This window comes from Vespa velutina, chromosome 20 (assembly GCF_912470025.1).
Source record: "Vespa velutina chromosome 20, iVesVel2.1, whole genome shotgun sequence".
NCBI lineage: Eukaryota > Metazoa > Arthropoda > Insecta > Hymenoptera > Vespidae > Vespa > Vespa velutina.
This window is the reverse complement of record NC_062207.1, coordinates 2,065,290-2,087,162: the sequence shown is the minus strand read 5'-3', so window position 1 is coordinate 2,087,162 and position 21,873 is coordinate 2,065,290. Positions and strand designations below refer to the sequence as shown.

General features: G+C 28.5%; 5 protein-coding genes across 13 annotated transcripts in view; 3 read left to right on the top strand and 2 right to left on the bottom strand.

Moving 5' to 3' along the window:
* LOC124956063 overlaps nt 1–2,713 on the top strand; it is a 5,571-nt gene extending 2,858 nt beyond the window's left edge. The window contains exons 4-8 of the mRNA XM_047511433.1: nt 608–712; nt 754–849; nt 1,574–1,737; nt 1,889–2,051; nt 2,162–2,713. Of these exons, the coding sequence (XP_047367389.1) occupies nt 608–712; nt 754–849; nt 1,574–1,737; nt 1,889–2,051; nt 2,162–2,346 (713 nt within the window). The 3' untranslated portion in view covers nt 2,347–2,713. The remainder of the gene's footprint in view (nt 1–607; nt 713–753; nt 850–1,573; nt 1,738–1,888; nt 2,052–2,161) is intronic.
* A 142-nt stretch (nt 2,714–2,855) lies between these two features.
* LOC124956034 (zinc finger protein 184-like) lies at nt 2,856–20,045 on the top strand. 2 transcript variants are annotated; one of them, XM_047511371.1, is made up of 6 exons: nt 2,856–8,251; nt 11,341–12,642; nt 16,397–18,000; nt 18,086–18,214; nt 18,274–18,419; nt 19,769–20,045. In XM_047511371.1, exon 1 carries the CDS (start codon nt 4,773–4,775, stop codon nt 7,590–7,592), a length of 2,820 nt encoding a protein of 939 aa, XP_047367327.1. In that variant the 5' UTR covers nt 2,856–4,772; the 3' UTR covers nt 7,593–8,251; nt 11,341–12,642; nt 16,397–18,000; nt 18,086–18,214; nt 18,274–18,419; nt 19,769–20,045. The 2 variants fall into 2 exon arrangements, with proteins under 2 accessions (XP_047367327.1, XP_047367328.1); XM_047511372.1 differs by lacking the exons at nt 11,341–12,642; nt 16,397–18,000; nt 18,086–18,214.
* On the top strand, nt 8,191–9,808 carry LOC124956041 (peptidyl-prolyl cis-trans isomerase H). Of its 2 annotated transcripts, XM_047511386.1 has the most exons (3): nt 8,193–8,324; nt 8,750–8,820; nt 8,921–9,808. In XM_047511386.1, the coding sequence occupies exon 3, from the start codon at nt 8,943–8,945 to the stop codon at nt 9,495–9,497; it is 555 nt and encodes a 184-aa protein (XP_047367342.1). In that variant the 5' UTR covers nt 8,193–8,324; nt 8,750–8,820; nt 8,921–8,942; the 3' UTR covers nt 9,498–9,808. The 2 variants fall into 2 exon arrangements, with proteins under 2 accessions (XP_047367343.1, XP_047367342.1); XM_047511387.1 differs by lacking the exon at nt 8,750–8,820 and having other exon boundaries at nt 8,191–8,324.
* On the bottom strand, nt 10,262–14,874 carry LOC124956037 (tyrosine decarboxylase-like). Of its 7 annotated transcripts, none has more exons than XM_047511381.1 (3): nt 14,373–14,874; nt 13,448–13,575; nt 10,262–12,826 (listed from the first exon to the last, which is right to left on the bottom strand). In XM_047511381.1, the coding sequence occupies exons 2-3, from the start codon at nt 13,478–13,480 to the stop codon at nt 11,363–11,365; spliced, it is 1,497 nt and encodes a 498-aa protein (XP_047367337.1). In that variant the 5' UTR covers nt 13,481–13,575; nt 14,373–14,874; the 3' UTR covers nt 10,262–11,362. The 7 variants fall into 7 exon arrangements, with proteins under 7 accessions (XP_047367337.1, XP_047367338.1, XP_047367334.1 ...); XM_047511382.1 differs by having other exon boundaries at nt 14,515–14,874; XM_047511378.1 differs by having other exon boundaries at nt 13,448–13,663; nt 14,373–14,872.
* Nucleotides 16,243–20,837, bottom strand: LOC124956042 (aromatic-L-amino-acid decarboxylase-like). The gene is made up of 13 exons (XM_047511390.1): nt 20,053–20,837; nt 19,802–19,915; nt 18,964–19,015; nt 18,827–18,897; nt 18,501–18,743; nt 18,255–18,380; nt 17,891–18,129; nt 17,644–17,818; nt 17,388–17,553; nt 17,079–17,131; nt 16,802–16,998; nt 16,631–16,708; nt 16,243–16,563 (listed from the first exon to the last, which is right to left on the bottom strand). Exons 1-13 carry the CDS (start codon nt 20,251–20,253, stop codon nt 16,425–16,427), a joined length of 1,854 nt encoding a protein of 617 aa, XP_047367346.1. The 5' UTR covers nt 20,254–20,837; the 3' UTR covers nt 16,243–16,424.
* Between the last annotated feature and the right edge of the window lie 1,036 nt (nt 20,838–21,873).

The window sequence follows — 21,873 nt, the reverse complement described above, 5'->3', positions numbered from 1 at the left end:
TCATTCCCATAATATTATCGACTTTTAATATAAAACTTTTACGATTAGCGTATAATTTTTAGACACAAAATAATTCATATGAGTATATATATATATATATATATATATATATATATATATATATTCCTTTTTGTTTCCTACGAATCTATTGGAATACAAAAAAAAAAAAGAAAGAAAGAAAGAAAAAAAGAAAAATAGATCAAAAATTATTTCAAATCATATAAACAATTTATTTTGCGTAATATCACTGATTTAATTTATTCATTCTCGATGATATACATATATATATATATATATATATATATATATATATATATATATATACACGTTTACGAGAACGAGTATTTACCATTTTGTGTATCTGATGGAATTTATAACGAAAAAAAAAGTCAAATAAATATTGATACGTTTGGAATAATAATAGATTAATACAGTATCAATTGGGAATACCCATATCTCAAAGAGAATATAATATATTCCGTATATACATATATGTATATATATATATATATATATATATATATTTTACTTATATGGAAATAAAAAAAACCCACAAATGCGCGCGCATATACACGCATATACGGTTTTGACCGGTTTTATACAATAGACGGCGTACCAATACAAACGAATAATTTCATATGCCTGATATTAGTATCTATGTGCAAAGGTCATGGACACGAATGTATGTGTTCAACGACGGAGAAGACGATCAGTATATATCAACGATCATCAAGTAGTGCTATAGTGTCTAAGAAGTAATCAGAATGGTACGAGCGACGTTTCTACTTATTGCAACGTGCATCACAATTTGCCATCCAGCGGAAATTGCAAATTCTGCTGCAACTTCTGGTAACAATTCTCTCTCTCTCTCTCTCTCTCTCTCTCTCTCTCTCTCTCTCTTTTTTTCTCTTATGTCCCTCGACCAGTTTTTAAATTCGTTCAATTACGAAATATATCTTTGAAATAGACGAAGAGATAGATTTAAAGAGAGACCTTGAAAACTCGTATCTCGATGTGTTATATATATGCACGTAATACTTCAAAGAAATTGTTTTTTCATTTGATCATAAAAGAAAAAAAAAGGAGAGAGAGAGAGAGGGAGAGAGAGAGGTAGAGAAAAAAAAAGAACAAGAAAAAATTATAAAATATCCATAATAATCATTAGCAATTCGACAAAAATAATTGATATAATCGATTCGTACGACGAGACAAAAGTCTTGATAAATATGAAAAAGCAAATAATTGTATATCCCCATTAATGTAGTTAACCATGTGAAAATATATAATTGGATAGGGATAATTTTATCGGCCGTTATAGTAGTACGATAATTATGTCATGACGTAAGCTTTGACATTAGAGATTAGATCGGGGAAAAAAAAGAAAAAAAAGAAGAAAACAAAAAAATGATTTTATACGTTACAACGTTATTTCGTTGATGACATTATCCGCGTATCTTGTCACGTTCAATTTTTATCGCAAACAAACGAAATTACATTGACCTATCTCGATCGTTCGATCATTCGTTCGTTCGTTCGATCGAACGATCTGTTAATCTGATATAATTATTTTTAGAAATACCTAACATCATTTCAAGACAACAATGGGGAGCTAGATCACCGAAAACCACTATACGTCCTCTTAGAATAAATCCACCTCCGTATGTTATTATTCATCATTCGGATACTGTTAGTTGTAACACTCAAGCTATTTGTCAGGCTAGAGTGAGAAGTTTTCAGGTGACTTTTTATGATATATTCTTTTTCTTTTCTTTTCTTTTCTTTTCTTTTCTGTACAGTTCTTTTTTTCCACAAATCAAAATGTTCAATAAAATTTCATGACGAAATTATTCCTTTGAGTAATTAAAAACATTGCACATTATATCCGTAGAATTATCATATGGACACGAAAAAATGGAACGACATAGGCTACAATTTTTTGGTCGGTGAAGATGGTAATGTCTACGAAGGTCTTGGCTGGGGTAAACATGGCTCTCATTCAATCCCATATAATTCCAAGAGTATTGGTATTTGCATCATTGGTAATTATACCAGTAAGTAATATAAGCGATTTAAACGTGTTTTTTCTTTCATAATACTTATGTTTTTCTTTTTTTTTTTTTTTTTCTTTTCTACAATTTTATTTGTGTCTATTTGCATACAGATACCACACCAAATCCAGCGAGCATTCGGACAACGAAGAATTTGATAGCTTATGGTGTAGCTAACAACAAAATCAAATCAGATTATAAGCTTCTTGGCCATCGACAAACCGCTCAAACCGATTGTCCTGGAAATTCATTATACGATATGATTAAAACATGGAATAATTGGAGCGATACGCCATGAGAAATATAATCGTTATGCGATTAAATTTATTTACGAGATATAACGTTATATCGTTATAGAATTGACAATTATTGTTATATCGTCTCAATAATCATTTTGACTTGTTTTCAATTAACAATATAAATAGATACGTACAAATTTGACATTTCTACGAATATTTTCGTTTGTTGTATCGTAAAGAAAGAATTTTGAAAGGATTCTTAATATTTTATTTGCTTATATAGTTATCGTGGGTGAATCTTTTGTAATTTGTAATGCGTAAGGTTTACGTTGTAACTTCATTATTCTTTTTTTTTTTTTTATGATATACACAAAGACAAATGTATATATCTACAAAAGTATAAAATTTTCTCAATGATTTACAATACGCTTATTGATCAAAGTAATTTTTGTTTAGATTGTATCCTTCTATATCGTATGTTTACGATCATTCGATTAGATCTATTAAAACGGGACATCTTTCACAGTAAATAATAAAAAGAGAGGGAATTCACCGTACTTATTATAAGAGGAAAAATCAAGCTTGACAGATGCTAATTTATGGGTATATCATTATTTATAGATGTCTTACTAATTAGAGATCTCTTATTGATGTCTCGTTAGAACGATTGTATCGCATACCAATATCAGGATTTTTTTCGATGGATCGGATCGATAATGCCGGTAATAATAGATTTCTGTTTTACCAACAGAATGAATGTCGATGTTAACAAATGAATGTTCTTGTTTACCGACCGAGTAAAAACGTTGATAATTGTAAATTTCTCTTTGACCGACCGAGTAAGAATTTTGATATTAGTAGATTCCTATTGTACCGATCGGTTCAAAATGATGATAATAATGTATTCCCATTTTATCGACCAATTTAGAAAATTGGTAATGATTGATATGGTTACAAAAAAAAACTGAATCAGGATATATTTAAATCTATCCAATTAATCAGGGAAACAATCAATCCCTAAGGATTTGTACATGTTCATGAAAGATGAACTAAAGAATCTTTATTTAGATCTGATTCTTGTTTCTCTCCCTATATTATCACGATTTGTCGGGACAAAGTTTTTCTTTTCATAAAAGGATTGTCGAATGCTCTATAATAGTGATTAAGACACTAAACAAAGAAAAGGATATATACTGAAATGGCCGTCACAAATTGTGACTCAAGTGAATAATTATTAGAGTATTGAGTTATTTTCAAAGATTCATCAAAATCTTTTGAGAATAGATATATTCATTATATTTTAATTTTACCACGTTGTCAGTCGAAATGCTCTTATGCTTTGGGAACTAGAATTTTCGATAGCTCATGTCAAACCCGAGAACACGGATTTTAGAATAGGTTCACTAGTTATTCTAACACTTGTATACTAATTTACTTACTAATTAATTTCTAATTAATTTGCATTGCAGAAACAAAATTCCTTGCTTACATTTATAGTTCACATTTTGTCCATAGCTGTCGCTGAAGTCTCACGCTTCCAACGGAAGATGATAAACAGTCTTAATGTAATTTCTTATCGAAAGATAAAACAGGGTTCTAGATATGCAAAGATATCAGTATAAATATTAATATATATATATATATTTTTTTTTTAAATTATAATATATATGCATATAAATATATATATACATATTAATTCTTATTATTATTTTTTGTGAATAAATTTTTGTAAATTGCACGTAAAACTTATCTATTGAGTAACATTATTTATGTTGCAGATATTTTGTTCTTCTTTTTTAATTTGACACTTATTATAAATTATATTCATTTTAATATGAAAAAAAAAGTACTACATTTATGTATATATATATATATATATATGTATATAGAATAATCTGAAAATAATCGTGTTTCTATTAATTGAAATTAATTTAGAAATGAATTATATGATATTTCATATTTACCGCGTAAAATCTTATCTCTTGGTAACAATGTAGCAAACGCAGATAACTTCAGATAGATAATGTTATATACTACTATGGAAGTAACCTTGTTATACGTTGAAATTTTGGATAAGTGTGTAACTTATTATGAATTATTAAATATTATGTAAAAATTATAACTCTATAATTTAGTGTTATTTTAACGATTGTTATTTGTTTAAAAGAGTATTTTTATTTTCAATAATATATTACTCATTCATACATTTAACATTTAACCATACCAAGTATATATTGTCAGAAGGGGAAAAAAGAAATAAGTATTTTAATAGATAAATTAATATAAAATAATGAAGAATCGATCTAATAATGTGAAATGGAAATAACTTTTTTTGCGACAGTATACGTGAAATTTATTGAGACACTGATTTTCAATGATTACATTGACAGGACCTAACTTAACAGGAGTAAGGTGAAACTAGGTTCATTGGGAAGATCTTTAAATATAAATCAATTCATATGAGCGGGTAAAATAATTCTACATTATGGAAGCTCATGAAAATGAACAATACGTTACATTTCCACTTTCTGGAGTACATGATAATATTCAAGAAAATATAATATCACACGAAGAGATATGTGAACCTGTTGATGATTGTGTACTACAAGATGGTTTAAATGAAGTTCCTGTTAATGATGTTAATACTGATATTCAAGAAGCTCATGTTGCTGTCGAAATTTTACCTGATAGATCGGACGAGGAAGATGAAAATCGTAGCGTTTATCCTATATATATCAAACAGGAGGAACAACAACAATATACTTCTGGTGATGACGAATCAATGGCTGTTGAAGCACTTCGTCAATTAGGTGGCATGTATCCTTGTTTTGAAAATAAAAAAGTCAGTTGTCCTAATTGTGCTAATTTGTTCACACAAATTGAATTTACCAAACATCAGGGTACGTGTAATATAAGTAAGTTATCATGTCCAACATGCGGAGAAACATTTGAAAGGAAAATGGATTTAAATAATCATATGGTTTGTCATCAAGTTGATCGACCACATGCATGTAGAACATGCGGTAATTTGTTTCGTTCTAAAAGCAGTCTTCAATCGCATATGTTACAAGTTCATCAGATAGAAAGACCTCATAAATGTACCATTTGTGGTGCAGACTTTCAAAGACCATCTAGCTTATCAAATCATATGAAAATACATACTTATGTAGCTGGACGTGCTATAATGCAATCAAGAGGAAATAATCAATTGTCACAGTCTGTGGATACATTTAGAAAATGGTCTGAAAATAATACGTCTGAATCACAAAATGTACCTGTTCCATCTTCGACTGTTCAAACTGTACAAAATTATAATGCTTGTCAAGTTCATTGGGCTGTTCCTGCTTATACTTTTCAAAATGAACAATCGTCTACTGTCAATACAATCTCTAATCATGATGAAAAAATAGATACACTGCATGAATTTAATGTATTACCTAATGGTGAAGTAACACAATTTGAATATACACAACAAAATAATATGAATAATCAAATCAATCAACAATACAGTTTATCCCTTAACACATTTAATAATTCAGACAGTATGGTCAAAGTTGAGGCACTTACATATAATAATGACAGTAGAAGAAATTATGTGGATATGGGGACAGATGTTAATAAACAGCATACATGTAGTCATTGTGGTATTAGTTTTTCAAGAGCAATAGCATTGGTATCACATGAAAAGATTCATACATCTAAAAACTGGATGCCCATTGAATGTGAATATTGTGATAAACAATTTCAAGATGCAAATCATTTGGCAACTCATCAAACTACTTGCACAAAAAAAATTATGCAGAATAATATAGATCAAGGTGTTTCAAATAGTAAATGGGGAAAACATGCTTGCTCTGAATGCGGAAAGAAATTTACAACTAAACAGAAAATGTTTAGGCATCAATGGATACATAGAAAGAAAACTCATTGTTGTGAAGTTTGTGGAACACAATTTGAAAAACAAAATCAATTAGATAAGCACAGATTGTCGGCCCATCCTGGTGATTCACCATTTACCTGTACGGAATGTGGAAAAAGTTTTGTATCACGTCAAGGTCTTTGGGAACATGGTAGAACTCATGCAGGAAGTCCAGCACATTTTCATTGTGATACTTGCTCAAAAACGTTCTCCTCGCGACAAGGATATTTAATTCATCATCGTACTCATACAGGTGAAAGACCATATGGTTGTAAATTTTGTTGGAAAGCATTTAGAGATGGTGGTACATTAAGAAAACACGAACGAATTCATACTGGTGAAAGACCACACGTATGTCCTTTATGCTCTAGAGCTTTCAATCAGAAAGTTGTTCTTCGTGAACACGTTCGATGGGTTCATGCTGCAGGAAAAAATGAAACTGAAGTTACAGGACCACCTTATCCTTGTCCTTTATGCGGTGCTTTAAATCAAGATCGTGATGAATTGTGCGCCCATATTGTTAAACATTCGGATCAAATGATAGCCGAAGCAAAAGCAAAAACAAATAATAATGCTCCTAAGTCACGACCTACGAGAAAAAAAACTAAAGCATCAATCGTTGAAGGTACACAGGAGAAACCAAATCTAGATAATAATGAAATTTCAAGATTAGAACAAAATAAAGCATTATTATCTATAACAGAAGCAATGGATAAAACAGAGTGTCAACAAATTGTAAATGATAAACAAAATAATACTTATCTCGTTGTTACTGCTGAAAGACATAATGAAAACTTAATTGCTATATCGGAGCTTAAACACAATAATGTAAGATTAATATTAGATGACAAACAAAATGAAAATGTGAATATAACACAGAATGATCATGATCGTGCAGATTCATATTTAATTACTATGAATAAACAAAATGACACTACACATATTTTACCAGATAATAATGCTCTTCGTGCTATAACTACAACCAGAAACGATGAAGTTGATACAATGCATTTAATACAATCCTCTAAACAAAGTAATACTTTACATTTATTATCAAAACCAAATGAGTCACTTCCCGTTCTGACAATAAGTAATAATCCAGAAGATCATGAAAATTATTCTAGTCAAATAGCGCAGATAGGAAGTACCGATCTACCTATGGATATGGCTACACATGATACATCTAGAGAAGATCAGGCAATAAAAAGTCACAATGGGAATAGGCAGGAATCATTATTACACGAAGGAGTTTCTCAAGGAACAGTTATACAAATTGTTCATTATCAACAAGATAGTGATGATGGAGAAGAACTAGTTTGTGGTATATGTGGGGAAGATTTTACAGATAAAAACATATTAATGGAACATGTTAAAATTCATATATAATTAAAAAAATATTTTAATTTTAAAAGAAAAGATGGGAATTATTTGTTATTATAATTATTATGTCAAATTGGGAATCATCATGAATAATATAATACCGAATAGTAATAGGCTCTGCACTGTTTTTCTATGAGCTTTAAAAAAAAAATGCACTGTTTTAATTAATTGAGATAAAGATTGATTTTACATTTATAAAAAAAAAAAAAGATTATATATATTATAATGGATTAATTCCAAGTAACACACACACACACACACACACATATATATATATATATATATATATATATATTAAAATTAATATATATATATTAAAAGTACCTTAGTTTTTTCATCATATATGATTTACCATTGGTAAAAGTAACACGAGTGTAAATAAAGACTTATTAAAGGCATTTATAATGTACAGCATGACAAAGACAAAAAATAAAATTGCCTTTTATTTTATATAATAATCAAGCAGTTATTTTTAATACCACATTTGTTATATCATATACTTGGAAAAAATTTATATTATTCGAAAAGTACAAATTCAAATTTGACGTTACTTGTTTGAATTGAATACATATTCAAGTCACGTGACTTGACGGATCAAAGTAAAACAAAATGTCCGCGCATAGATAAATATTAACACGTTCGAGATACGAGAGAATCAATAATTTGTAATTAAGTGAATTTAATGGAATTATTTTCATCGTCATTTATCAAGACTCATATTATGTATTTCTGTTAAAGGTGAGTTCAAAATGTCACGAAATAATTTATTATATTATGCGATTTGTTTTAACCAATTAAGATCATGATTATTTTGTTAACTTCGTCACAAAATATATTCGTTTACAGCGTATATGTTTATACAAGAATTTATTTATAATTATTAGATCCACGATATATTAATTATTCGTAATTTTTAGTTTTAAACAGAATATATTTATTTTTCCAACTTATTATTTGAGGTTAGTTTTACTTTTATACGTATGTTATGTATTTCGGAAGTTTGATATTGAACCGGTTAGTATCATAGGCACGTTGTTGTTTCTCCGAGTATAACGTAAAATTTATTATCATAAACATTACTATCGTTAATTAAACGTATGAGAGCGTAATCGAAGCATCGTATTTAACAGAACTATAGAAAGAACATTTTGTTTTAACATAAGGAATCTGTACGGTGTGATACGAGGCACACCAAATTATAGAACTAGAATTTGAGGTTAGGATCATTTAAGAGGTAAAACATTTGTAATTATTAACAAATTTATTTACTTTATTCTTAATATAATTTCAAATGTAAGAACTCTTGACGTTTATCAAATTAATTGTATGTACAGTATATTTTCTCGAGATATAAATATGCCTACTTGGAATCAGATTCAAGCTCAACTGCGCAATCCAAATAATCCAGTAGTATTTTTTGATGTATCTGTGGGTACAACAGAAATTGGTCGTATGATTTTTGAGCTTTTTGAAGATGTATGTCCAAAGACTTCGGAAAACTTTCGACAATTTTGTACCGGAGAGTATAGAAAGGATGGCGTACCATTAGGATTCAAAGGTGCTATATTTCACAGAGTGATTAAAGACTTCATGATACAAGGAGGAGATTTTGTAAATGGTGATGGTACAGGAGTAATTAGTATCTATGGTGGTGGAACTTTTCCTGATGAAAACTTTACATTGAAACATGACTCGCCAGGATTACTTTCCATGGCAAATAGTGGAAAGGATACTAATGGTTGTCAATTTTTTATTACATGCGCTAAGTGTAATTTTCTAGACGGAAAGCATGTGGTTTTTGGAAGAGTGATAGATGGCTTATTGGTCATGAGAAAAGTAGAAAATGTTCCTACTGGACCAAATAATAAACCAAAGATACCTGTAACGATATCTCAATGTGGTCAGATGTAAAGTGAACTTTTTTTATTATTTATAAAGACTGTTGTCCATAACAGATTTAATATTATCAAAAAAAAAAAAAAAAAGATATCATTTTATTATCTAAAGGATACATAACTGAAAATATATTTTAATACAATTTATACAAATTGTATCATTGACTTCAATCTGTATCCTTATTATCACCCTTAATACTACTAAACTATATTTCACATATTGCCTATAGCTATTCTGTAATATCCAATTTCTATAAATTGTTAATTATGATCTACTTATTAGATTAGTTTAAATAATCTTTAAGATTATAACTAATTTAAATTACATTATGAATTTTATAATTTATTTTAAAATACAAATATCATTCTTACAGGTTGTAATTACAACTAACTTTTTACAGGTTATAATGCACAATATAGGATTAGATATATTGATAAAAGGATAAACATTACGTAGTGAAAAATGTTTTTATTTTGTCTTCTGTACATGCTATATATTCATAATTACTGTACGATATGTAAATTATAGTTGTGCAAACAAAGTATTTATGCGAACTGCTTTTTCAGTTCAATTATATAATAAATCAGGCATTTTATCATTTGTTATTAATTCATAATAAATAGAAGTGAAACTCAGGGTATTTTTAAATATCGTTGCAAATAATACTTTTATTGAATCTTTTAATCCTATATTAATAAATTATTTTAAATGGTAATAAAATATGGATATTTATTAACTAGAATATTCGTCTTTCTTATTGTTATTGTTTAGATTCGCAATCGACGCAATAAATTATTTGAATAATAATTAAAATATTAAAAATAATAAATGCTCGTTTTGTAACATACATATAAATATGTTTAACTCCTTAATAAGTAATTTACATTCATACTGTCAACTAACACATTCTTATAACTTTTTATATTTGATATATTTCTTACCACTTATATAAAATTTATTAAATAAAGTCAATTATGTGTATATGTGTGTATGTGCGCGCGTGTGTGTGTATGTGTATGTTTATGTGTGTATACATACATACATACATACATATGCATATATACTACTACTACTACACTACTACACTATCGCGATTCTTGCATACAATGGCAGTCGTTAATTGCCTGTTTATACACATCATTATTCAACATTCATACACATATATATATATATATATATATATATATATATATAATCGTCATTGTATATAACTCAAATAGGTTGATATTCTTAACTATTACATGAATGTTACAATTTTAAATCGAGATATATATATACATATATATATATATATATATATATATATATATATATATATATATGCATGTACATATATAGGGTGCATTTAAGAAATTCCAGGTACGAAACAAGGAATAAATTCGTGACTTTTTCTTAGGCACCATAATCTTCAAATATAAACTATTTGTTTTACATAGGAAATTAAAACTAAGTTCGTACATACAAACTACGAGAATGTACATACATACATTACATAATAATACAAGCAGATAGGTTATGTTAATTCGATATTATCAATATATGCATATTCCATAATTACAAATGTTAGAATATTATCGCATTAAATATGTAACTGTTTTATTTTTCTGTTTTTATTTAAATTTACGAAGAAATATCAAGTTTAATTTATTCCTTATATAAGAAAATTGATATTCGAACACTCATATGTTTACATTTTTCAATACTCTTATTAGATTTTGATCATAAACATATCAGTCTAATCTTAATCGTTGAAAATTTCTAGGACACACTTTTTAAATCTCATATTCCTGATGATATTTTAGTTCTCGAAAATTATTAAAAGCTCACGGTAAAGATAACAATTGATCTCTTTTCTTAGGAACCGTGAGCTCTGGTGCGGTCTACCTGCTATTACAGAAGACATCTTCTTCAATGGTATCAACTTCTTGTGCTTGATCATCGACAACCATGATAGGTGTTGCACCATCATGAAGACTTGATTTAGATTTAGATCTTTTGTAAACATCTCTGGTGACACTTCTGGTGAAGCTGAATTTTCGTACAAGTTTCTTATCCAACGCAGCAGGACTCTTAGGACCTTTAGCTCTGAATTCATCTTCTGTACCTTGATAGTGTGCCAATAAGACTTCTGTTGCATGTTCTTCAATAACTTCAATGGCATAGTCAATGTCTTCTTCTGTTGCACTCTCTCTTGTGACACAAAATCTCAAGGTATACTTACTCATTACTCTAGCAGGAATCATATGTAATCTTCCAGATGCATTGATATTCGCCAAGAGTTCCTGATTAATTTCATCAGATTCTTTCAAACGAAAACACACCAGACCAGCACGTACATCATTCACAATTTCAAATCTTCTATCTTTCTTCATTAGAGCTTCGAATCTTCTTGCTAATCTGATATGATTTCTTATATATTTTTGTAGCCCAGTAATACCATAAGTCCTCATGACAAACCAGAGTTTCAAAGCTCTGAATCTTCTACTCAATGGTATACCCCAATGACGATAATCAATGGATTCCCCTGATCTAGCATGTTGAAGATAAAGAGGATCCACGACCAAAGCAGAAGTTAATTTAACTCTATCTCGTACCCATAAACAGGAACAATCAAAGCTAACCAATAACCATTTATTAGGATTTGTATTGAAGGAATCAGCATGTTCGATTCCAGCCATGAAAGGTCTCATTTCTGGACAGATAAAAGAATTACCGGCGTAAGCACCATCCACGTGTAACCAAATACTAGGATAGAGCTTACAAACCGGTCCAATTTCAACGAGATTATCAAAAGAACATGATCCAGTTGTACCTAATGTTGTGGATACAAAAAAAGGTACCAAACCATTAGCCACATCTTCTTTAATCGCTGATTCTAGTCTTTTACCACGAAGAGAAGCTTTATCATCCGGCTGGAGTACTCTTAATTTAACCAAACTGATCATTGCTGCCTTCTCCACGCATGAATGAGCTTCAGTTGAGCAATAAGCAACCAATCTTGGCAAGAAAGCAGAATCTTCGGTATCTGGTTCCTGTTCCTTCAATAATCTGATAGCTTGAGTTCGTGCTGCTAGCATTGTCACTAAAATGCACTCTGATGCAGAACCTTGAATAACTCCACCACCTTTAGAAGTCTTCTCTTCGGATAGAAATTCTCTTGGTAGGTCAATAGCTTTTGCATACCAATCTAAAACAATAGTTTCCAATTCTGTACAAGCAGGACTAGCAGCCCAAGAAAAACCAATGCAACCTATTGCATCTGATAACATGTCTGCTAAGATCGATGGGAAGGAATTGCCTGACGGAAAATAAGCATGAAATCTTGGATGTTGCCAATGTGTGATCTGTAAAAAAAAAATATATATATATATGTATATATGCATTTTATTTTTTGAAATTAATATCTTTCTTAACATATATTCTAAAGCTAACTACATAGTTAACGTTACGGTTATATATAGTTAGCAAGTTATGGTTATAAGTTTCCAGGTAATTTTTTAAAATCGATTTTCACGTCGTCTCGACCATCATCGGAAGCAATCATGCGTTATATAGACTTTTAATCTTGTTTTTATACATACACACACACATACACACACGTATTAGCGGGTGTTATTTTTCTATTTTATTTTACGTTTTATTTTTCCCTACACATTATAATACTTGAACGAACTATATGGTGTATGTGTGTGTTTGTATTTGAAACGCAGTTTGGATCACTTCAGTGAACATAAAAAACACCCATTAAAGCGGATGTAACTTTATTTTAGATAACACTTTTGTCAAAGTTTTTGATATTTACGTTCGTATGTACGTACGTACGTACGTACGCACGCACGCATGCACGCACGCATGCATGTATATTTATGTTCTTGTATATTATATACATATATATATATATATAAATTATAATTAGAATACGGATAATCGATCGATCAAATTTATCAGATAAAATCGATACTTACTCCAGGCATTATTTTTCCATCGATATCTTTCATAATAGCATCCCATGATTCGGGTTTTGCTGGTGCTTCGTTTGGTAAGAGGGGTCGCAGGTATCCTGGATCCACATTTGCAGTCACTCTTTTACCTTCTAAAGTACGTAAATACTCGGATATATACTCCACCATCTCCTTGCCGCATACTTGAAACTCGTCGATATTCATGATAAAATCCAATTACTGGAATGCATTTTTTTTAATATTCTGAATTATAACAAATCAGAAGTTTTCTCTCTCTCTTTTTTTTTTTTTTTTTTTTTTTTTTTTTTTTTTTTTTTGTGTATGTGTGTGTATGCGTGTACATATAAAGAAAGTGCTATACTTTTGATTAGGCACGATTTCAAGAAACGTGTCTTATTTATATTTTTCTATCAGCAATTGCGTAAATCTTATATACCAAGCGTTAATTCGTACAAAAAAAAAATCGGGCTTTTTTTTCTCCCTTTGGAAAAAGAAATATTTAATAAATAATAAACGTTTATTATTTATTATTTATTATTTGTTAATTATACACGCACACGCACACATACATATATAAATGTATATATAATATTAGAAAAATCAGAAATAATACAAATTTTATATTAATCGTTAGTTTATATGAAAGAATTCTTTTTTTAGAAACAGAAAAAGGAACATTAAATTGTTTATAATTGTAATTTGCAAATCATTATTATTATTATTATTTTTTTGTTTTTACTAACACATTTTCTTTTATATTATGTTAAAAATCAACGATTTTTATTTTGTACAAAAGAATTTGTTTTTTTTTTCTCTTTTTTTTTTTTTTTTTTTTCTTTTTTTTTCTTTTCTTTTAAATAAGGAAAAAATTTTTAACCGTTTACTATTTTTTATTTATAAATTAATTTGTTATTAATAATTCACTCACGCGTTTTATGTATATACGTACAAACATATAATGTCAGCAATCAGAAAATTTGTTTCTTTTTTTAATAGTATCGTTTTTTTGTTTTGTTCTTTTTTTTTTTTTTTTTTTTAGATATTTTCGGAAAAATTCTTAAGAAACTCACAATAACTCGTTAACGTAGAACTTTGAAAGACCGATCGTTCTAATCAATGTAACTTGCGTCGAACTCGATGAGAAACTGTAGCATCAGCCAAAGCGCCGGTCACTTTTATCCGCACCATCACTTTTACACTGCCCTTCTTCTTCTTCTTCTCCTCTTCCTCACTTTTGCTTCGCTTATGGTTGGGTATATAGGCTCGGGAAAATTACATTTCTGTGTTCGTTTGCGTCACTACTGGGATTCGTTGCGTCCCAGGAAACACAAGATTAGCCTTTATAGTGACTGTTTCTTTTTGATAAGAGATATATTCTTAAGGAAATTTTCAGTATTTCTCTCTGAGAAATTTTATTTACGTGTATTGTGGGTTTTTTCTTATGGAATTTATCTCAACAATATATCTGAAAGTTTCATTATTATTATTATTATTATTACATGTCTGAGAAGAACGATTAGAAATGATATCATTCGTTTATTTGTTTTGGGAAAATTTTTAATCCGGAAGTAACTTCATTAAAATTTCGCATACTTATTTATTATTTCTTTAAAAAAAATGTTTTTAAAATAAGATAGCGTATATGCAGAATGCATTTCTTTATTATAGTATTATTTTTATCATAAAATTTATGCATATGACGGTATATATTTCAAAGGGTAAGCGTTCCTCCTATGTTTAATAATATAACTTTTTACTACAGGGAAATTTGATAGTAATGATTAAAAAAGAATTTTGACATTTTTCTCAGAGACGAGTTATATGTTATTTTTTTAAAATGACAGAAACACAAAAAGAATACTTATCTTATGTATTTTTAGTAATTAAACACAAAGAAAAAGAAAATTATTAGTAATTAATTCAAAAACGTTATCTAAAATAATTAATATTTAAATAAGTAACATATATAAAACATTATTATTATTATTTCTTCGAAATCAAGTATTTTTTAAACAAACAAAAATGAAAAATAAATATAAATTCATATGAAATAAGATATAATATACATACATACATACATATATATATATATATGTGCGTGTATCAATGGTGGTTAATAGTATCATGATGGGGTCGGTGCTTGAATAAACGAGCATATAGTCTCGATATTGCACGGAGAGTAAATTCAACCCCCCACCCTTAACGCGCTTTCCGTTGTTTATAAATAGATATTTACTCTTCACCTACATTTACAACACCCTGTAGAAACGGTGACAGGTCACCGCTCAATCTTTGTAATATATAAACACAGACATGGCAGACTCCATTTTCTCGACATCACCTTCACGCATGGTCTCCTCGCGTTCGAAGTTTTTCAATTGGATTTCCAACGAGCTAGTACTGTAACTGTACAAATGAAATCGTATTTCTATCCCTAAAGTTATTCTATAGTCTTTCTTTTTGCTTTTTCTTTCTTTTTTTGTTTTCAAACAGACATACGAAAGTCGATCGAACGATTTATTAGCAACACATAGAGGAAAGTTAACGATGGAAATTCATTTCTCAATGACGAAAGTTAATCATAGTTTGAATCCAAAGTCGGTTTGTTGTTTAAAACTTCATAAAATGTTAATGATATTTACATTTGTTTAGCATACAATGGTATAAAGCCAATAGAAAAGAGGACGTATCAATGAATCAATAATGTTATTTACTTTTTAGGAAAGAAAAAAATAGGTAATTGAATTAGTTAATCGTAGACATCAGTTTTTTTTTTTTTTTTTTTTTTTTTTTTTAATCCATTGAGAAACAATTTTTGCATTTGTATTATAGGCGGCAGTATTGATATATTCGAACGAACAGAAATTTAACGATAATTGAACTATTTTTCTCTTCGGTGTCATTATTTATATTTCGAAATACAGGGAATGTTAAAAGAAATTGTTTTTACAGGATTTTCTAATCATGATAGTTCTAATTATTACGTTCTGCCGTTCGGTGATCTTCCACGAGATGGTGAAGCTGTTGGTGATGGTTCTGGGCTACATCCATTACTACTACCGCGTCTGCTTCCAGTACCACTTGCTTTCAATCTTACCATTGTATCCAAATGCCGAAATCTGAAGGATCCAAGAATTCATTAGAATTAATTAACATTTATTATTATAATACATTATTATTTTATACCTTAATGATAATTCATTTGTATCAGTTCCATCTCTTGAATTCATCAAATATGCTAATGGCCAAGATATCCACGAATGTCTAAGATTGTATAAAAATAATATTATTACATGACCTTGGGTAAACACGTCAAAAAAATATATAAGAATGTTTATATAATATGTTTGCATTTACGTTGCAGTGTTCGTATTTGTTCCAATACCGCCGATTGTTGCTTGAGTATCAAGCTTTGCTCCAGTTCTGTTTGGTGTTTTGGTAAAGCCTGGTTGTATAGCTGGATCAGACACCATGCGAACGAAAAAAGATCGTCTTTGTTCCAATGTAGCTTTCCTTTTCTTCTCGCGAATATCAGCTAACTCGTCCATCACGTCCTACAAAATTTGATTTTGAAATTATTTCAAGATCAAAACTATATAATTATTTTATATATCATTTTATTTAAATTTTGTACCTTAGATTCTAATAATTCTGCCAAGTAGTCTGTTATAATGGACCAAGCTAGATCTATAATAGAAGATTATTTATGTACTGTTCTTTTCTTTTTTTTTTTTTTTTTTGCTTAGAAATAGCTTGAAATAAGGATTCTGTATATGTTTCGATAAAATTCTAGATCTTCCTTGAGTAATCTCGTTCTATTTCTTAATTTTATGTAAATTTTTTATTACAATGACATGTCATTCCGTATATTAAGATTTTCTTTAGAAATTATTTACAATTTAATTCAATTTTATTAATCAAGAATCTTGATTTTTTAACTTACCAACATCACGAGCGGATGCATTTGGTGCAGCAAGAGCAAAACGAATCGTATAACGTTGATTTACACGAGCCGGTACCATGTGTATCTTTCCTGAATCATTAATGGTACTTAGAAGTTTTTGATTAAGTTTATCAGAACCTTTTGCTCGGAAACATACCAGACCTAACTGTTAAAAATTAAATTGAAATCAACTTAAAAGAATTTCTTTTAATTTAAAAAAGATATATATATTAATGATGAGAAAAATATTTCTAACCACAACATCATTGCAGATTTCAAATCTTGAATCCTTCCTCACCAAAGCTTCGAATCTCTTTGCAAGTTGGCAATGATTGCGAATGTACGATTGTAATCCAGATATTCCATAGTTTCTCATAACAAACCATAATTTTAATGAACGAAATCGTCTACTTAATGGTATACTCCAGTGTCTAAAAATGAATTATTATGAAAATAATAATTAGATCTAAAGTAATATCGTAAAATCAAATCAATTAGATTACCTGTAATCTATTGCAGTATCAGCGTGTGTATGTTGAAGATATAATGGATCAACGACTAGGGCACTTGTTAATTTGAATCTATCTTTTACCCATAGACAAGAACAATCAAAGTTGGTTAATAAGAATTTATTTGTATTAGTATTAAATGAATCTGCATATTCAATGCCAGCCATCAAATATTTTAATTCTGGACAGATAAAAGCATTCCCTGCATATGCTGCATCTACATGTAACCAAATCTATAAACGAAATATTTATTAATCGGACAATTGTTTGAAACAATTATTAATATTTATTAATATATTCAAAAATCAATTTATTAAGGTAAACGAATATAATAATGTATAATTAATAAATTACTTACTCCAGGATATTTTTTGCAGATTGGACCAATTTCCTTTAAATTATCAAAGGAACAACAAGCAGTTGTGCCAAGGGTTGTAGAAACAAAAAAGGGCACGAAACCTTCTGCGGTGTCAGCTTCGATAGCCTGAAATATTTTTCGTGAATATTATTCAAAGGAACAAACGTGAGTATAATTTTTTTTTTTTTTTTTTTTTTTTTTTTATATAAATGATATCACTGAATTGATATCACTGTTATAAAATACCTGTCTTAAAGTTTCGCCACGAAGTACACTTTTCTCATCAGGTTCTAGAATTCTTAATTTAACGAAGGAAATCATAGCATCTTTTTCAACGGAACTATGACTTTCTCGACTACAATAAGCCATTAATTTTCCTAATAATGCAGTTTCATCCAAATGTGTATGAGCTGATGATTCTTTTAATCTAGCAATAGCTTGAGCTCTTGCAGCTAACATGCATACCAAAATACATTCCGATGCAGAACCCTTAAGATTTCATATTCATTTTTTTAAATGTTTTTATATAATAATATTGATATAAATGTTTTACATATTAAACATTGCTTTACCTGTATGACACCTCCACCTTTGCTAGTCTCGTTAAAGTATAGAAAATCATTTGGCAAACCAATGGCTTTACCTTGAATTTCAATATAAAATTATTATATTTGAAATTTATTGTATAATGATATTAATTAATACTTACCGAACCAATCACAAACTATTGTTTCTAGCTCTGTGCAAGCTGGACTAGCAGCCTAAAACAAATCAGTATATGATAATAATAATAATAATATATATATATATATATATGTACGCTCGCGCGCGCACACGCACACGCCAATATAAATATATATATATATAATATAATATAATATAATTTTTATATAATAATAATATTACAATAATTATTGTAATATTATTATTATTATTATATAAAAAATTATTATTATTTTCTTGAACAATTTTTAAAGATTTATAATAATTATTAAGAATAATATTATTATGAATAATCATTATTACTTCAAAAATTTTCATTAGATAATTATAGTCAATTAAGTTAATTATTATTAATTTAAGAATTATCATTAGATAATATAAATAAACCGAGTTAATTAACTAATAATTAATAATATATGATAATTAATAATAATATTAACTCTCAGAATGTTTATAATATTATTATTAAGAATAATAGATTAGTTTCTATTTTATAATATTTTTTAATTTCTAGAAAGAAATTATTTTTTAACTTATATATATATATATATATATAACTAAAAATGAGGAAATTTTATAAAACATCCTTCATCATCTAATATCTGACATGTCAAATCACAAAGTATACTATATATATAAGAACCATCATACTATAGCAAATAATAATTTCCTTCTTCTGACAACTACGATCGATCGATCATTTCTACCCTACAGCTATAGATTATTAACAGGAAATTCATTTTCGTTTCCTTATCAATTTAATAATGTGAAATTTGATTTATATTTTTTAGAATTAAAAATCTTATTGATTGATAATGACTGACCCAAGAAAAACCGATACATCCAATCGCATCAGAAAGCATATCACCAAGAATCGATGGGAAAGAATTTCCAGCTGGGAAATATGCATGAAATCTTGGATGTTGCCAGTGTGTGATCTAAAACACACATATGGATATAAATAATTTTTCTATTTTTATCAATTTTCTTAACAGAGTTTTTTTCTTTGGTTTTTTTTTTTGATTTTTTTTTTGATTTTTTTTTTTTTTTTTTATATAAAATATAATACACTCACTCCTGGCATGATTTTAGATTCAACATCTTTCATGATATCTTCCCATGCTTCAGGTTGTTGGGGTGCTTCAGAAGGTAATAATGGTCTCAAGTATCCAGGACCAACATCTGGTGTTACTCTTCGATTATGAATATTACTCATAAATTCGCATATATATTCCACCATTTCTTTTCCACGAATTCGAAATTCTTCGATGTCCATTTTGAACGGATCCTTTGATTAAATTCAACAAAAAAAAAAAAAAAGAAAAAAGGAAATCTATGATAATCGAGAAAACGTTTAAAGAGATTTTTATTTATTTGTTTGTTGAATGTATCACTTTTTTTTTTTTAAACAAATTTTGACGTTGAAGGGTACATTGTCTTAACGCACAGACACATATAAACACAAACACACATGTGATTAATATAGATCACTTTGATTTTAAAATCACTCGGTGGATAATAAAATTTTTCAAATTATTTTTGTATTTAACTTAAGACCGACGGTCTTTTTTCTTGCATAGAAAAAGTTAGCACAGAACTTTGTAAATATGTAGATAGATAGATAGATAGATAGATAGGAGCAGATAGAGAAATATGAGAGTTTATGGTGAAACGAGGAACGATCGAATAATACGAACTTTCGCAGATCATCTTGGTCGTATATATAAGCGCGAGAGGGGGTGCGAAAATTTCTCGTTATCTATCGCGAGAGTCCTGCGCAATCGCGAAGGACTTTCTTTCAATGAACTTTATCGTAGATTTTTACAGGAACGTCCGATAAATTTGAAAAATCGTTTTATTTATTGCTACGTCATTTTTATTGAAATAACGATAATTATTCTTGTTGGATATAAGGGTATAAAAATGATAAAAATGATTTATATCTTCAATAATTATTCATAGGAATAATGTTGAAATATTATTAATTAATATGAACGATGAAAATTATTGAAGTAATAATAATTATTCCTAATAATAATGTGGGTAACTTTAAATTTTATAATTTTTATTTATCGTTTTTTTTCTTTTTTTTTTTTTTAAATCAAAATGATTGTCATAAAAAAAAATTATATAAAAATTATCTTATAGAATAATATTTCATTGCACGATGATTACGAATCATTTTAGAATCCTTCCAATTTGTATGTTCTTCATATTTTACATCCTTCGACGTTATCACTACCCTTAATTTCGTTATCTCTCAAGAACGTTTGTAATTTCCTTTAAGAGGAAATCGATATTTAAATCCGTTTTCATAAGAATAAATGAGAAATCATATCGTTTTTAGAAGGATATCTTAAAATTTTCTTCACTTTGCATATTCCATCTAAATATTCATCTATATTAATTAATATTTATTATAATAATATCAATGGATTTAAAAACGATCTAGATTAATTAATTAATATATATTTCTCGTTATATAGTTATCTCGATAATAATATCAAAAGATTTAAGAATTATTTAGATTAATTAATTAATATTTCTATTTGATTATAATTATTTGGATTAAAAAAAAAAAAAAAGAATAATAATAATTATAATAATCTGGAGAGAAAAGAAAATCGAGCAGAAAATATTTTTCTTGGTTTCTCTTCTTCAATGCTAAATGTAAGGGAAAATTGTCGAATATCGAAGAAGAAGAAGGAGAAGAAGAAGAAGGAGAAGAAGAAGAAGAAGAAGAAGAAGAAGAAGAAGAAGGCCACTTGGAATAAATTGCTTGCTACGATCTTCGTGAAGTACATTTAAACGAATGGAAGAAAAGAGAACGTGGTAGAGACATGGTTAAAAAGATGTCAACACCAGAAGACATCTTCTTCTGATATTCGAATAGAAA